At 51.3% G+C, this 16,948-nt stretch overlaps 1 protein-coding gene and 1 long non-coding RNA gene across 2 annotated transcripts; both read right to left on the bottom strand.

The window, feature by feature from the left end:
- Window positions 1–1,722: 1,722 nt before the first annotated feature.
- On the bottom strand, window positions 1,723–8,718 carry GLUL (glutamate-ammonia ligase). Its single transcript, XM_065674028.1, has 7 exons — window positions 8,613–8,718; window positions 7,274–7,464; window positions 5,868–6,029; window positions 5,454–5,600; window positions 4,858–4,985; window positions 4,491–4,690; window positions 1,723–3,418 (listed from the first exon to the last, which is right to left on the bottom strand). Exons 2-7 carry the CDS (start codon window positions 7,437–7,439, stop codon window positions 3,100–3,102), a joined length of 1,122 nt encoding a protein of 373 aa, XP_065530100.1. The 5' UTR covers window positions 7,440–7,464; window positions 8,613–8,718; the 3' UTR covers window positions 1,723–3,099.
- A 3,659-nt stretch (window positions 8,719–12,377) lies between these two features.
- Window positions 12,378–16,895, bottom strand: LOC136011749 (uncharacterized). The gene is made up of 4 exons (XR_010611453.1): window positions 16,835–16,895; window positions 16,624–16,747; window positions 13,125–13,240; window positions 12,378–12,728 (listed from the first exon to the last, which is right to left on the bottom strand). It is a non-coding gene; the product is annotated as an uncharacterized LOC136011749 (long non-coding RNA).
- Window positions 16,896–16,948: the final 53 nt, after the last annotated feature.

Here is a 16,948-nt window from a genome sequence, read left to right as displayed (position 1 = left end):
GTAGGACTACTGTCATAACATGAGGTTCAAGCATAAACAGAGTCTCTTGCAGAGCTATGCAAATCACCCCTTCAGTAGCCTGTGTCTGGCTCCCTTCCTAGGGACCATCCATTCCCATCCTCCACTGCAGAAAGAGATGCAGGACAGTCACACGGGCCAATATCAACATCCCAGGAAAAGAGAAAAACAGAGACTTGGAGAAATAAAAACCATTTTCTGTAGCAACAAGAAGTGCCTTTCTCCCCCGCCAGGTAACAGCATCCAAAAGACAGCTCAGCAAAACCTTACCCACCTACCACTAGCTGATTTCTCCTCTAGAAGCTGTGTTCAGGAAGAGAGGTGGTCAGACCCAGAGTTTGCATAAGGATGAAAAGGCTGATCTGCAACAAAATGAAATAGTGCTAAAATTATTAAAAGGGGGGGGGGAAATAAAGGAAAAGGGAAGTGGTATATGGATACTGGAGCAGCATCAGGGCACTCTGGGAGTGTGTAAAGGTAGAAGAAACCCAATGAGACACACCTGATTCATCAGGCTTTTCAGAAAGAGAAAAGCCCTCATATCCTCATGGTAATTGGGCTGGCACAGTTCAGTGTTAAAAGATGCTGCAAGTAAGATCTTGATTAGCTCATTTGCTGCGGGCTGTATTTGAAGGGAGCTGAAGCTAATCTTATTTTGATTGCCTTAAAATTCAGTTATGGGGAAAAGTGGTGTGTGAGCAGATATATTAATCGTCTTGGAGCAGGCTTGTCTCCTGAGCTGGTGTTTGGTTGAAAGGGAACAAAACTGACATGCACTTTAAAAAGCTGGTGCTACTTTTGACTCCTGCATTCACAGCAGTTCCTCATGCTCCAATGTGCCTAGCAAACCCTCTGGGGCTAATATGTGCCTTTTCTTGTATTCAGTGAACATTTCTATACCATTGTTCATATTTTAAGGATGTGTGAATAAACAGCAAAAAGGGATTCTCTTCCTCATGAAAAACCAAGATTAAAAGTAAAAATGGTTACTATAAATACATGAGCAGCAAATTCATTTTCTGAAGGTTTCAGGCTCAATTTAGCAAGAGTTCCACAGCCTTAAGAGGGAGCCTCTCTACCCTGTATAGCTGGGAAATGGTGTTAAGGTAACTGCAAAGCAGACTCAACAGGAGGCTTTAGGCAAAAAAAATAAATCAGAAAACAATGTCTAGAAGAAAGATTTATTTTTTCTCCTTCTAATTCATTATAACTTTTTTTACATGTTTTTTATTAATTATCTGAAAAGTCTTTCTGCAGCACAGTGTTGTTTATGGAGCAGCGTTTTCTCCATAGGGAGAGCGGGAAAGGGTCCTCTTCCAGAAACCCTTTTTTTTGTGGTTTGCTGGAATTTTGTTTCCTAGGGGATTTCTAAATCCTGCAGAACTTGCATGGCGGAGGCTGGAAAGATTCACAAACACCCATACTTATCCCGTAACCCTCTCTATGGATGGTCACAAGCCCAGTCCCTTTCCCACACCAAGAAAAGCCCATTCCAGTCACAGCTGGAGAAACAACCATCACCTACAAAACCCCATTTTTGGGGAGCACGCATGGATTGCAAGACCACTGCCCCAAAAACCCACCCCACAAATGAAAGCCAAAGCCTACCCGCTATCAGGGCCAAATTCCCTTCAAACAGTGAAGGCAACATGCATGCAAAGGCAGCTGCCAGGTTGAATCACAAGAATGATGCACAAGTCAGAATTAAGATTTTGTTCTTTTTTTTTATTGTAAAAAAAAAACAAAACCAAAAACCAACAACTATTCGGCAGAAGTCCAGATGCAACAGAATATAACTGGCACCATCTAAGATACCCGAATGTAAAATCCTGGGACATCTGAACTCACCAGCACGAGCTGGGAGGTGCCAGGGCTGGGCAGGAGGGACAGGTGGCCTCTCTCTTCTCCTAGCCCTCATCACAGCTGGAAAGCAGGCAGCCCAGCAGCCAGGACACAACAGTGACATTAATGGTCTCGGTAAACCACTCAGCTTTAGAAACTAAGAACATTGGGAAAAAAAAAAAAAAAAAAGCAGTATCTGAAACTTTTTTTTTCCTTTATCAAAAGCCCTGCTTTAGTGACATGCTAACCCTGCTGGAAAGGTAAAACATCCACAGCTCTGACCAGAATGCAGTCAAGTTGACCAGTCAGCTCTCAGTTCAAGACACTTTCCTCCTGTTGACCTACACGCTAAAGAGCACACTGCAGCTGCTCTATTTACGGGCTTCCCGAGTCTGGGAACTACCTCCTGCAAATTCCAGTCCATGCCGAAACAAATCTCATCCAAGTTTCATCCACTGAGCCCTCAAGCTCAGCCTCAGTCCCACCTGGAGGCCCTCTGACCGCATCCACAGCAGCTCTGCCTGCTCCAACTGGGTAAGCCATCTATTTTACCTTTTTTAAGAAACACTTTCATATATATTTTTTTTGTCATTTTTATATTTAAATATAAAAATACTACTTCACTCTGTGTTATGAGACAGAGATCAGGTGACTTGCAGTGACAGAACCAGGAATTCTCACCACTCCTGTGCGTAGCTCAATGTGCCAGACGATTACCAGGAACTTCAGAGCAACTAGAGGGTGAAGATCTCCCCATCACACAATACAGCTAGGAGCACATGGGGCTACGTTACAGCTCCTGTCTTCCCTTCTCTACAGAACAGAACCAACCTTAGAGAACCATTAGCCTGCAAAGAGCCAGCAGTAGAGGCAACAAGCCAAATTTGATCCTTGGGGAAGTCAACTGTAGTTTTAAGCTTTCCACTCACCTACCAGCTTTTTGCCTGTGTAGTCTGTTCCTGGAAGCCACTGGATCTCATAAGATGTTCACATGAATTAGACAAAAAATAAAACAGTGGTTAAAAGTTTTCTAACATCCTCTCCATCTCTTGTCTTCTGAAGAGTCAATGACAACCAGAAATTGATAGAACTAAATTTGCCCTCCTCCCTACCTCAAGACAACAAGAGTTACTGAGACACAAAATGTGTTATCCTGTACCCTCGGGATTACACCTAGAAGGGAAGTTTAGGGGTGTGGGAAGTGCGGGGAGGGAGGTGATGCCTATGGGCGCAGTCTGCTTAGTTTTTGTACTCAAAAGGCTCATCTCCAGTTTCGTTGAGGAGACATGTGCGGATGAGGGCCTCTGTCACAGCGTAAGGATCACAGTTGGCAGAGGGCCGACGGTCCTCGAAGTAGCCCTTCTTCTCCTGGCCCACGTTCCTGGGGATACGGATGCTGGCACCACGATTGGCCACGCCAGCGGAGAACTCATGGATGTTGGATGTCTCATGGAAACCAGTCAGGCGCCTGGCATTGTCGAGCCCCCCTTTGGGGTCATAGGCACGGATGTGGTACTGGTGACGCTTGCTCAGCTTCTCAATGGCCTCTTCAATGTACCTGCAAAGGAAGCAAGGAAGAGGGGAAGACACAGTGAGTGTCTGATGGATGGTGTAACTGAGCCACTTGCCTTGTGTCAAAGTGGTAAGAGAGTCACTGCTGTCCCCAAGCCACTTCATGATGAAACCTTAGCTCTACAACCTCAACACAGGGCTTCTCTCCACTCCTGCTACTGACCCAGGCTGGTTCTTGGAAAAGAATCCCCATAGCCAAATCCCACAGGGTCCTTCAGTAGTTCCGTGTGTGAGACAAGACCAGTTCAATCCCTTGCTAAATCCCACAGGCACACTGCCACTGGAGAACTCAGAGCAGAGACTGCTTAACAAGTTAGTTTCTATTCAGGAAGCTCACATGAGCCAACCTGGTCATAGGTTGGCTCATTATCTCAAGACATCACTATGATTAAGTCAAGAAAACAACTGCTAGAAGGAATTCCCTCATAGAACTCTACTGCAACCCAGTGCTGTAAGGTCCCTGCCTGCAGTCAGTACATCAGTCTCATACAGGAACTCCAGTTTTACATTTCCAGGATCTTCATGTTTAAGAGAACACAGCATTTGCTTCCACAGCCTGGCCCAGGCAGAAGCAAATGGTCCTTCTCTTTCATCATGGCTATTAAAAAGAGGAAAAAAAACCCCAATAAAACCAAAACAAAAGCAACAAACAAACAAACAAAAATCCCACCAAACTATGCTGAGTTTGTTTGTCTGTTCCCAGCACTGGCAGATCAAGAGCTGGACAACCTGTTATGAGTAGCTGCACCCTGGCCACCTGTGCTTCTGTCAGCACTGATGGAGCTATACTGCAAGCTGAATTTCCCATCAAGCACCAAAATGGGAGTCTACCATTATACAAAATAAAGAAACACCGCAAAAAAACAAACTGAACAAAAAAACTCACAAAAAACCCCAAAACAACCCAACAAAAAGCCAGCATCCAGAAGGAAGTCTCAAACATGCCGAACTGACATCTCCCATGTCATCAAAAGCTCCACAAAAAGCTCACTGCTAGCAACCAAGTCCAGCCTGCAGCCTAGTGAAGAGATGCTACCAGCCCAGCTCAAAACACTTACTTGAGACCTCCTTCTTCCCTCATGCTCTTGGTGCTGAAGTTGGTATGACAGCCAGCACCGTTCCAGTTCCCAGGGATGGGTTTGGGATCGAACGACACGACAACACCAAAGTCTTCACACACCCGATGGAGGATGAAGCGTGCAATCCAGAGGTGATCCCCCATCTCAATCCCTTCACATGGTCCCACCTGGAACTCCCACTACAAGGAGGAGGAGTCACAGGCTTAGTGGTGCAGTTGCTTGCTGTGAGGCATTTCCCACCCCCTTATGCTCTGATCATTGATAGGACAAATCAGAGCACGCAGCAATCTGCTGCCTGGAATTTTTCTGTACTATCTCATTATCTGAGGCATCTGAAACAATTTACCTGGGCTGGCATCACTTCTGCATTGGTTCCTCCAATTTTCACACCAGCATAAAGGCATGCTCGGTAGTGGGCCTCCACAATGTCTCTGCCATAGGCTTTATCTGCCCCTACACCACAGTAGTATGGACCTGCAACAGCACAGGTGAACAGCAAGGGGAATGTGAGTTTCTAGAAAGAAAAAGGCTTAAATTCAGTGAAGACTGAGAACAGAAGGAAGAACTCTCCAAATGCTTCAGATGTGTAGAAAAGTCCCAAAACGTTTTTCATGGAAGCACTAATAAAGCAGAGCACTGATGACAGCGAGTTCCCCTGAGAGTCTAGGCTTGTGCTCTGTAGTGCTGGACATGAGTTTAAGTCACCTGCAGACTATCAAACCAAGCAGCAAATCTGGTTGTGGCCAGTCACCATCTTAGCTTTTCCATAACAATCTTAATCTCATGGTTTAGTTTTTGCCAATATCCTGCTTGCTATTGTCCATCTTCAGCTCAGGAAACCCCTACAAATCTTTCAGCTTGCCTGAACCACTTAAGCCGTGTTGTACTGATTAGAATTCAAGCGCTTCTGAGTTGATCCAGCGCAGACTCCATGAAGATTACCTTGGGGTCCAGGGAAGCCGTTGGAAGGCCAGCCAAATGGATGTCCATCTGTCCCCAGAAGAGTGTACTCTTGCTCCATCCCAAACCAGGGATGCTGGTTGGATACCATATCCATAATTCGTCTGCAGGTGTGTCGGAGATTTGACTCTAGAATGAAAAAGCAACATAAGCATTATTAGCATCTTCACCTCCAATCCCCATTTCCACATTATTCACAGTCTGACTCCCAGCAACATCAGTGAAGAATCACAGGGCCAGCCCTTTCTCCACCACCATCACTTCATTTGCCTTTTACCTTCAGGGCAGGGATTATTACTATGTCATGCACAACCCTAAGGACATGACCAGCATTTGGGCATGTCTCCCTTTCCCCTTCCCAGAAACACCACCACCAGCAGGAAAACGTCCATTCACCTGCAGACTGACGGTTGTACTTGAAGACCTCACAGAGAACTAGTTTATTTGGATCCTTGCGAAAAGGGTCCCGAAACATGGCAGCAGGTCGCAGGTACATGTCGCTGTTGGAGCCTTCAGCCTGGAAAGTGCTGGAGCCATCAAAATTCCACTCAGGGAGATCTGGAGCAGAGAGGAAGAAGCCATAGTGACCTAAGGTCCCCAGGCAGCAAGAGGACGGTCTCCCTGCTGCCCTTCAGTAGTACAAGGGTGAAGAGGTTTATAGGAACAGGCCTAGGATAGGTTTAATCCCAGCTCAGCTGTTTTTTTTTTCCAAATGGGGGAAGCAAAACAAACCAACAATCAACTCGCAAAAACACAGAACCCAAAACAAGAGAAAAACAAGGGAGTGCAACTTCCCAGCCACCCAGGAAAACACGACGAGCTGGGCTGCTGGCCAAGCCCAAGCAAACCGAGCAGCACTGAGAATGTTTCCCATGTCGCAATAACCATGGGGATGAGCAGAACACCCAGTCTCCTCACAGAGGTAGCTGGGCAAGCTGGAAAAGGGCAGAGCACGAGACACGTTCAAGCTGTATGAAAGAGAGGAGCCATTAAACATCCCATATTCAGGCTGCATGGTCTGGAGAAGGTGGGACAGCAAATCGCTTGTAGGTGGAATCTCATACGGAGAACTATGGCCAGCTTTGCCCCCTCAGCCACCCATCGAGGCTGGGCACTGCCCTCCAGGTCAAAGCACAGCGGGGCAGTGAATTCCACTGGGCAATGTTATCTCCTCCATATCCTGGGGGGAAAGTGGGAGGATGGGAAACAAAGATTTCAAAGGAGCTGTGCCAACCACTCCCTTAGAGGGAGAAGGGAAGAGAGAGAAGGGGAAAAAAGAAGGAAAAAAAAAAAAAGAAGATAGTTCTGCTCAGTCACACACAGCATTTTCATTTCATAACCGTCTCCTGCCAGCACCATGGCAACCTGGGGAAAATCCTAATGCTATTATTGTGTAAGCTGGGACTGTTTGTTCTGAGGGACACAAGCTCTTAATTACACCGGATAGCTCCATTCTTTCCCCTCCACTTTCTTCTGCCAAACTACTTCCGGCCAAAATGAGTACTCAAGAGTCAATGGGCCGCCGAGCCCCTGCCAACAGCCCCCTCCACAGCAGGACAGTGCCAGGGGCTGGCTCCCAACCTCAGGCATCTCACTGAAATTCCACATCTGGAGAGCTGGGAACACTCCCCTGGGGGATCTGGGGAAAGAGGTAACTGGATGGGGGTGAGGAGCAATGTTTTCCTCAAGTACCATTCTTCCACCACGAAAAGAGAAAAATGGCAACCCTGCTCTGGAGCAACCAAGCACAGCTGCTTTCTCCATGCAGCAAGGGGCTGTGAATCCTGCACCTGCCCTCTCACCTTCAAGGCTCTTGGGCTCATGGTCCAGCGTGCGGGTTTTGCAGCGGAGGTGCTCCCCTGTCCCATCAATCCAGATGTACATGGCTTGGACCTTCTCTCCCTGCGGCAGCTTCATGTACATATGCTTAATGGCTTTGCTGAGTTGGGAGCTCGCCGAGGTGGCCATGGTTGTGGTCTGGATGTGGGGGTTCCTGCAGGGATGATACAAAACACAACCCCAACGGTGAGCCCTTCCCTATGCTCCCAGACTTTTGATCCTCCAGCCAGGGAGGAGCACAAGACAGCTTGGCCACAGGGCTCGCTGCCATCTCCAGCAGTTCCATGCCATTCTGCAGACAGAAAACAGCAGCCCGCACAGATGCGGGCAGCCAGGAGAGCCCTGCTCCAGAAGTGACACCTTCGGAGTACCATTAATACTCAAACTCCTGCTCACATTTGCCAATAAACTAGTATCACTTATCCACCAAGTGACAGCCTTCAAAAGTGCTCCTCACTCCTGTATGAACTTTTCACCCCCACACTCACCAGGCTCCAAAGGCAGGCTACTGAACAGGAAAGCTTAGCTGGAGCTTTCTTAACATTCAGCGAGGAGGGCCTGCCAGCCCCAGCTGCCTTCTCAGATCAGCTGGGCTGAAGTTAAACAAGCCTCGTCTAGAAAAAAGGAGGAAGCGCAAATACAAGCAACAGGCAGCGTAAGCAACCTCTGAGCAGCCCAGGCAGCAGCCTCCAGGCAGCGAAACGGAAGGAGACTGAAGGGGCTCTGATCCCACACGTCGAGAGCTGCTGCATCTCTGGAAGCCCGGCACAGCCTGGAGCGGGGATCCCAGGGACAGTCAGCTCATGCGTGTCAGGACCAAAGCAGCAGTGCCTGCAGGAGCTCAGAAATGCCACCGACTTGTAAGTGTGAAATGACTTGAAAAGTCACTTCAGTACGTAGTCACATCTGTGCGGGGAGGCTCGGCTGCCCGGGCCAGCCCCCGCCAGCCTACCCTGCTACGGTGGCGCCCGGGGAAGGTCCCCACTAGCCCGACTCCCCTGCGAGCAGCGTCGCCCACACGTCCGTCCCCCGGCAGGGAGGCAATTTGCGCAAGCAGCTGAATAGCCTCGTGAAGACAGAAACCTGCGAGAAGCATCTGCTCTCCGGAGAAAACTGGAGCTGCCGCTTCCCGCACGCACACACACACATACATATATATATATACACACACGCACACAAGCGGAGCAGGAACCTCACCCGCACAGCTCTGCCCCGGCACAAGGCGGCGCTACCAACCCGCACCCCGAGGGGCTCCGGCGGGGGAGCCGCGGGCCGCCCCCTCCCACCCCGCGGGGCCGTTACCTGCGCTCGGCGGCAGCGGGCGCGGCTCTCCCACACTCAGCTCGCAGGGCCGCGCCCGCCGCCGCTTTATGGCGCCGCAGCGCCGGCCCCGCCGCACTGATTGGGCAGCGGCGGCGGCGGCGGCCTGGCCGGGGGAGCGAGGGGCCAGCAGCCCGCCCCTCTCCTCCTCCTCCCCCTGCGGCGGCGGGGCTGACCGTGCCCCCGTCCCCGGGAGGGGGGCAGGAGGGGGGCGTGGGGTCCTCTTTGCAGCCCTCTCGGCCCGAGGACACAGCCCCTCATCTCGCATCGTTTCGAGAAAGCGGCGGCGGGAGTAGAGCCCGGGCTTTCCGCGGGGTTTACACGAGCAGCTGCCTTTGCATAACTCTTCGGGATGGAAATCAGCCGCCGACGGTAAACAGGCAGCCGGGAAGAAAGAGGGGGAGGAACGGGAGCCCCCTCTAAACCCTGGCCCAGGCTTGGTGCATAATGTTTGGGGGCGGAGGAACAGGCAGTGCCCGCTCAATCCCCCCTTGCCCCTCGGAGCAAGTAACAGGTTCCAGCACCTGAATCCTCTGGATCCGAGCTAAGACCCTCGCTCCAGGAGACAGGACTGGTCCCCGTCACACAAGGGAGAAGAAATCTCCAAGCCCCACCGACTACAGAGGCACCCGGGTGGCAGGGGCACAAACTGCAGGCACTGCCCAGTATTTTTCCACCCCGGCAGCTTGCTCTTGCTGTCCCATCCCGCTCCTGTTCAGCTCTCTGCACCTCCCAACCCCGGCCCAAGCGGCTGGGGAAGAGCAATACCAATACTAGCAGAATGAGCTGCCACCCATGGGCCCATGCCTGCATGCACACACAGGTATCAGGCCGAGTACACACCACCCACACACCTGCCTCGGGGTGAAAGGATGCTGGGCTGCCCCATGCCAGCCTCGGGGGTTGGCACCCAAACTGCTGTCCCTGGAGCTGGACCCTCCTGACTGTCACAGCCACCTTACTGAAGGCACAACCTCTCGACAGCCAGGGTCTGGGAGAAAAATGTACAGGTAGCACTGGATCCTCAGCCAGGAGGAGGTCAAAGTGCTGGCTAAAGCTTCACCTTGATTTATTGCCCATCTCAAGAATCAGGTCCACACCCTCCCTCTGGGGACAACCCCTCTTATTCTTTAACACCACCTTGGATCGGCTGCAGTATGTGTTAATCCCCTGAGGCTGTCCAGAACCCAGATAAAATCAGTGCTTTTCACCTCCCCGCATTGACTGGGTAAGGCAGAGCTACCAAGCATGACAGAAACTGCCTCCCCCCACTACCTCCTATGTATAAAGATGTCAACACAGAAACAAATGCTATGTTTTACCCATAGAAATTAGCTCGGGATCGTACATTCAGGCCAGGTTACCTGAATGTGGTTACCTGAATTCAGCAGCCCAGCTGAAGCAAAAGGAGGCAGGAGCTGGTGCTGAGAGCCAGTCAGGCCAGGAGAGATCGAAAACAGCTCCCATAAAAGGGGGCTGTCAAGCCACAATGTAAAGCTGTGCCCAGCCCATTTTCCTAGGTTTGTTGAGTTTGTTTAATCAGTACCCTGACAGCTCCAATAGCTCCAAATTCTTAGAAATGTACTTGATAGCTGCAAATTTCCCAGAAACTTGGGCACCAGTTAACAAGCCCAGGGTGTTCCTATGTGGAAGTCCCTGCAGTGCAGGGCAACCCTCTGAGCCTTGGGGCTGGGCAGCTCTCCTTTTCACTTGCTGAGCTCCGAACCACCCCGAGGAGAAGCAGAGGCAGAGACAGCTTTGCAATGTAAACATCTCCTCTCCATCCGATAAATACATTCCGGCCCGCAAGCCACTGCTTGGGAGGGCCCCGCAGCGTGGACAAGGCTTTCCTGGTTGGGGTGGGAGCATGCCGCTCCCGGCCCCGGGGGAGGTTTGGTGGCAGGCGCCTGCCCTCGCCCTGTACGTGTTTATGAGCCAGCGGAGAAAAGCCGGGCTCCGGCGCCGCGGGGCCAGCGCCCTCTCCCGGGAGGCCGGCGGGGAGAAATGTACCCTTGCCGGCTCGCAGGGCTGCCGGCAGCTTGTTTACCGCCTGCCGTCCCCTCCTCCCCTCCGGGCTGCCGGGTTTTTTTGGGAAGGACGGCTCACCCTGTGCCTTCTGCCAGCTGCGTGCTCCAGTGACCCTTATTGTCGCCAGCGTTCAGCGAGACAAAACCTCATCGGGGAGCTGCGGAAGGCACGGTGCCAACAGGTGACACCTCCCATGAGTGGACTTAAATCAGCCTTCAAAGGGCTCCACTGTAAACACGCAGCGAGCCGGCCAGAGACAATGCGCCGCTCCAGGGGCGAGCCCAAACTGGCTCCTGTTTTTCTTTCTTCCTCCTATTAATTCGTGGGAACACCTTTATTCGCCTGCCCCGGCATTTCCCTCCGGCACAGTTTATATCCTGCGACAATTGCCAGGGTTGGAAAGCACCTGGTGAGCTGCGTGTGTGGGTCAGGGCTGGACTGGCCAGGCTTCTGCTTCCAAGGCAGCAATGCAAACACGGAAGAGACAGCACACAGCTGGAGCAGAGGTCTCTGGTCTCTCCAGGAGAGCTCTGGGGACCAGGACTGTTGAGTCTCTCACAGTTGGCATGAGATGTGCCTGCTCTTACGTGTGCCCAGTCCATTACTACCCCAGCATCTCTTTTCCAACCCCAGCCAGGAGCCAAGCAGCAAGGGGTCATGGCTTCCCTCTCTTCTGTGCCTTGCTGGGGCTGCTGTTCATGTCCAAGTGACCCCCCATCCCTGAGCTCATATTCCCCCCCAGCTGCCCTGGGCAGCCCTGGCTGCCTTGCACACTTACACACACACACCCCGAAAGTGTAGCCTCATAAATTTGGGAATGCCTTAAAATTCAGAAATGTCACACCATGAGGAGGACAGGTTGCAATTCAATGTCAAAAGGCAGGATACTAAACTTCCCTGTGGCTCAGGTGGCTGCTGGCTTTGCTGCTGCGGTGCTAGGACTCTTTCCCAGCACCCTGGGGCCATCTCAAAGGGTGGCCAGACCCTGCAGCTGAAGAGCTTGTCAGCTCTGGGATCAGATTGTGGATCTGTCCTGCAAAGCCCAGGTACCCATTTGCTTTTCGCCAGCACTAACAACAACAACAACAACAAAACCAAACAAAAAAACAAATCAAACAAAAAAAGTCTTAAACAGAAATGAATGAATTTTCTTTTTCTTTCTTTTGTTTTTTTTTTTTTTTTTTTTTAAATAGAGATGTCACAGGAAGGAGGAATGGTCCATTTTGCTGTGACTGGTTAGATCGCAGGAGGAAGTGTGATGAACCGAAAATGCCCCTGCTACCAGCAATGGCACAGCTGGGAGGAGGGATGAGCATAGGATCATAGAATCATAGAATATTTTGGGTTGGAAGGGACCTTTAAAGGTCATCTAGTCCAACTCCCCCTGCAGTAAGCAGGGACATCTTCAGCATCTCTCCTCTCCCCATGCCCAACAGCTAAGACATTCCTGAATTCAGATACACCATTTTCAGGCCCATCTGGGAAAGCACTTTTGGCTTCAAGGTCCTGCATAAAGACATAGTCTGGATGTCCTGATGCTGCACTACCTCCATCTCTGCTTACTGCTGAGCACAATTGCCTCTGCTTGGACCCATCCCAGTGTGCCCGCTGCTACTGAGACCTCAGCTCCGAAGTGGGCTCATGGGGCTGGACATACTAAAGATGCAGCCCCTTTTACCCTTTTACCAGCAAGGTCTGAAAAATAAACTTAATGCCTCATCAAGACAAGCAGGCGCTTCATTTACAAGTTGCCCAGGTAAGACTGGAACAGCAGTCACTAACTGAGGACAGGGAGCTCACCATGGGCTGGGGAAACGTCTGCACCGGGGAGGTGAGGGGGGACTGACCTTGTGCAAACAGCAGCAGCAGCGGATGGGTGTCCCCTGGAGCGCTTCAGGAGGCTGACGAAACCCCCCAAGGCAGGGAGGCGGTAGCTGCTTGCCCGATAAAAGAACAAACATTGCACACTCCGTAGCAGGCTCATGCTCTCTTTGAGGATGCTGCCAGGGTCAAGGGTAGCTGAGGTCTGGTGACTTGGGAGACTTTTGGAGGCAGAACAGGTTACCTGGGCTGCACAGAAGGGCAATTTAAGAAATAAAATTAATAAATAAAACCATGCAGAAGCATATGCAAAGTAAACAAAACCAGCTCCCTCCCCATGCAGTTCAGCACCCATGACACATTTAGGGAAGAGGGGCCTCGAAATGCAGCAACCAGGAAAGCCTTGCCCAACCTCCTCCTCTCCCATTGCTTGCACCTCCCTCTTCACCCCTTTCTCAGCCACCTTGGTGACAATCGCTGTGCTGGATGCCCACCTTGCCACCCCTCACAGGAAACCATGGCATTACTTCATCCTGCAGCAGTCCCCCTCCCTTGCCTCTCCCCCAGGAGGGCTCTTTACAGGAGGGGCATTACAGCTGCCAGCTTCAAGCTGGTTTGGCAGCAACCCTAGCAGGCAGCACTTACCTCTTGCTGGCTCTGCCCTGCACGCGTGCAGATCTTGCGCAGAGGCCGAGCGTCTTCAGTGAGCAGGGTCTGCCACCGGGAAGCACGTGCTTGCCTTCAAAAGCAACCAGGGGAAGCTGGAAGATGAGAACGACAGGGGCAGGCGGGATTTGAGACCTAGAAATTGCTTGGCTCGGTTTGCTCTGTACAAGGGTGGAGAATATCCCAGGGAGCACTCAGCACATGCCTTTCCCTGCAGTTGGAAGTCAGTCACAGTGTGCAGGGTTGTTTTTGTTGGGGTTTTTGGTCCTTTTTTATTAGTGCTGTTCACACTGCTAAATGCACTCCCAGCTAGGTCAGGGCCGTGTTAGCTGGGGCTGGCAGATAATTTCAGCCTAATATACTTCACAGCTCTGTAAGTGAGAGTGCAGAAATCCGCACATTGCCGCCCAGACGGATTAAGTGGTAGGATCCAGGCCCAACATTGTAAATTATAAAACAGAACTGCAAAGTGCTGTTGTCCATATCCCTTCCTTATGACTGAAGTAGGTCCCCATCCTGCCTCAACACATACTTAACCTGGACTGGTAAAGTCAACACACCTGGACACTGGTGTAAGGTTACACAAGTGATTTTGCCTTGGCTGGAGAAGAAGGACGCAAACACAGAGCATGCTGCAGGAGCTGTCAGGTGTAACAGGTCAGAGCCCAGCCTTCACGGTCTGCCCCAAGCAAGGAAACTACAGACAGATGGCAATAGGCTCAAAAATACCTCTAATTAGTATAAGGAAATACCGAGATGTCCTTGCTAAGCAAACAAGTCTGTACACCCAGGGGACTGAGCATGAAAATCATACATAAAAATAATTCTAGTATGTTCAAGAAAGGAATTCATATTTAAAGTTGAACTGTGATACCTGAAACCTCAGACAATTCCTTAAAAACTTTAAATTTTCAGGTGCTATGAGCCAAAAAGTAATACACCCATTGCTAACAGCCTTTGAGGTGTCCCAAACTATTTATATGAGAACAGGCTGAGGCTGTATGGAGGGAAACAAAAAAAACCCCAATAATCTTCCCCCGAAATACCACTTTGGGAATGTAATACCTATGCTAGACAGAGAGAAGGTTTGTGCAGCAAGGTGCTTGCACCGCTCCCTTGTGCTGGGGCTTTCCAGCTTGCAAGGATCGTAGACCATCAGCTGAGACCAAAAGCAATGTCGAGGTATTCAGGGTTGCCATGGGTCGGTGGGTACCAAGTGGAGCTGTGAGGGAAATAGCACCACCATCCCTCCCGCCCCAAAAGGGGCAGGTTGGCCTGCCTGGGGAGGCTGCAAGCAGCCAGTGACTGCAGGCACTGAGGCTGACCCTGTGGTCGGGCAGCCTTGGACTTCACCATACTGGTTTATGTTGGGCAAGGATAAGAAACCCAGCCCCATCCCCTCTGTCACCCCAGAAGTGTGATGCTCTGCCCTGGCAGAGGCAGCCTCAGGTCTGCCAAGGGTGGGCTGCTCCCCACACTAGGGGATCATAGAATCATAGAATAGTTAGGGTTGGAAAGGACCTCAAGATCATCTAGTTCCAACCCCCCTGCCATGGGTAGGGACACCTCACACTAAACCATGTCACCCAAGGCTCTTGTCCAACCTGGCCTTGAACACTGCCAGGGATGGAGCATTCACAGCTTCTTTGTGCAACCCATTCCAGTGCGTCACCACCCATACAGTAAATGCAGGACGCGGGTAATTTGGACTCGGACAGAGGGGGAGTGAGGCCCTTCTGACGTGTTTGGTGTTGCAACCTTACCCTTATCTATGTATAAATAGGGTCCAGCCACTCTGCACTCTTCTCCGAGATCCCTTCACAGGGAGCAGCTCCCCTGCTCTGTACTCATGTGTCCACCTATTTTTAAAGCCTCTTTTTTTTTTCCCTGCAGGTTAGGCTGAGTGCAGCTCCATCCTGCCAGACCTCTTGGGGTCTCCTTTAGGGGAGAGACTCCGTGGAAATTGCTCTGTACACTCCCAGAGTAACTGTGTTGGCCTGTTTCTGCTCACAACCTTGATCTTTTCCCAGCAGAAACCAGAACAGCCCCAGTGAGGTCAGTTCAGAGTTGAACAGGCATCAGCAGAGCTGCCTCAGTCTCTGAGTGTCTCACTGGACATCTGTTTAGTTTCCAACCGGTAAATGTACTTTTTGACAGTTACAACCTTTTCGTGAGGACTTTTGAGTCTTTCGTGTGTGTGACAGCCACACCAGCTCATCCCTAATGCTCTCCTCATCTCTCGGGCTTAGCAACACAAATCATTTTGAATTTGTGAACAGAGCAACACCCCCCCAGGGTCTCACAGAACTGCTTCTGCCTAGCACCACTAGGTCAAGCAGATGTTTTAAAGTTCATGACTGCCCCTTCCCCATGTTAGTTTGGGGGATGGCACAGTGACCAGCTCATATCCCTAGGCTGTGACAGAAGGAAGGTAAGTGTGCATCCCCAAGGGGCTGTGCTCAGCCCCATCCTGGAGCTGTCCCTGCTTATCAGCTGATGCAGGGCAGGCATTGCCAAGTTATCCTGCAGCAGTGCACAAGTCAGTCGTCACCCTCACCTCCCAAACCCAAAACATCACCCAAAGGAGAACATCCCTTCGTTGTCACCACCAGAACATGCATCTCCCGTGAACCCTGAGGACATGCACACCACTTACTGCTGCTAAACCCAACAGCTTTAACCATGTGAACTAACACAGTATAGTCGGTGCCTTGCAGTGTTGCAGGACATGACCTCCCCAAGTCACACATGTGTGCACAGGCAGTTCAGGCGTGATCTCTAGCGTGCTTCCACAAGTCTGTAATGTCCCTTCTGGCTTGGTATAGCACCAGTTATGCTCTTTGCACAGAACAGCGCAGTGATGCACAAAGGAATGAGCTGACTTACTCAGGGTTAGAGAGCAAGTCGGTGCCAATAGCCCAAGACTGTCCCCCTGGGGTCCCCAGCACCAGCCCCACAATTAACTGTTGGTTGGCCCCGTGCTGATTGCGGCAGCCGAGCCCCAGATGTGCAATGCGGAGCCGTGCTGCTGGCGGACAGCCTCACGTTCCTGAGTCGACAGCGCCACCTGGTGACGTGGCCTCGCTTCAGGGGGCGCTGCGGGGTGCGCCGGGGAGCCTGCACGCTGCGATGTGTGCTTTATGCCCATGCTGGGGGCAGGCACAGCGACAGAAGGGGACACGGTGCTCAACATAATGCAACTGCGTTCTGTTAATGGCTAGAGCAAGGCAACTCAGGGCTGAAAGGTTGGCAGAACCTGTCCTGCAGCCAGCCTCTTAGGCAAGCGGAGAGATGTCCAGTACAGGAAAGGCCACCAAACCTCTACTCCACACTCTCCACAGACCACAGCGCCCTTCCCATTCCCACCAACAGCACAGAGCCGCAGACAAGCACACCCACCTCTCTGCTGCAAGGCACATCAAAGACCCCAGGCACGATGGTGCCCAAAACCTGACACCACAGCATTACAAATACCCACCTGAGGAGCAGATTCGTCCTCAGGCCAGGGAAATAGGTCACTGCTGCTTCAAGAGAGACACGGTTTGTTCTTTCTTTCTTCTCTTCCCACTGAAGGTCTTCCAGATTGGGTCTCAGCCCCAGACCTGATGAAGCAGGACAGCTAATAAGAAATCTGCAGTTGCTCTGTCTGGGGCAGACATAGCGGGGTCTCGTGAAATTTCCATCACTACCTGAGCGCAGATGTCCTGGCAGCAACCACATGCAGTGCTGAGGTACTACCCAGAACCCGGTTTGAAGGCAGGAAGCAGAGATAGGGGAAGGGTTTAATTCTAAGACTGCCTAAG

Source organism: Lathamus discolor, chromosome 3, assembly GCF_037157495.1.
Source record: "Lathamus discolor isolate bLatDis1 chromosome 3, bLatDis1.hap1, whole genome shotgun sequence".
Taxonomy (NCBI): Eukaryota; Metazoa; Chordata; class Aves; order Psittaciformes; family Psittacidae; genus Lathamus; species Lathamus discolor.
This window is presented reverse-complemented; position numbering and strand designations above follow the sequence as displayed.

Excerpts from the sequence above, each read along its gene's own strand:
- GLUL (XM_065674028.1), bottom strand. The coding sequence starts at position 7,439 with ATGGCCACCTCGGCGAGCTCCCAACTCAGCAAAGCCATTAAGCATATG. Across the intron at positions 5,601-5,867 it reads GTACAACCGTCAGTCTGCAG|AGTCAAATCTCCGACACACC; the intron begins GTGAATGGACGT and ends TTTTCATTCTAG. Across the intron at positions 4,986-5,453 it reads CGGCTTCCCTGGACCCCAAG|GTCCATACTACTGTGGTGTA; the intron begins GTAATCTTCATG and ends GTGCTGTTGCAG.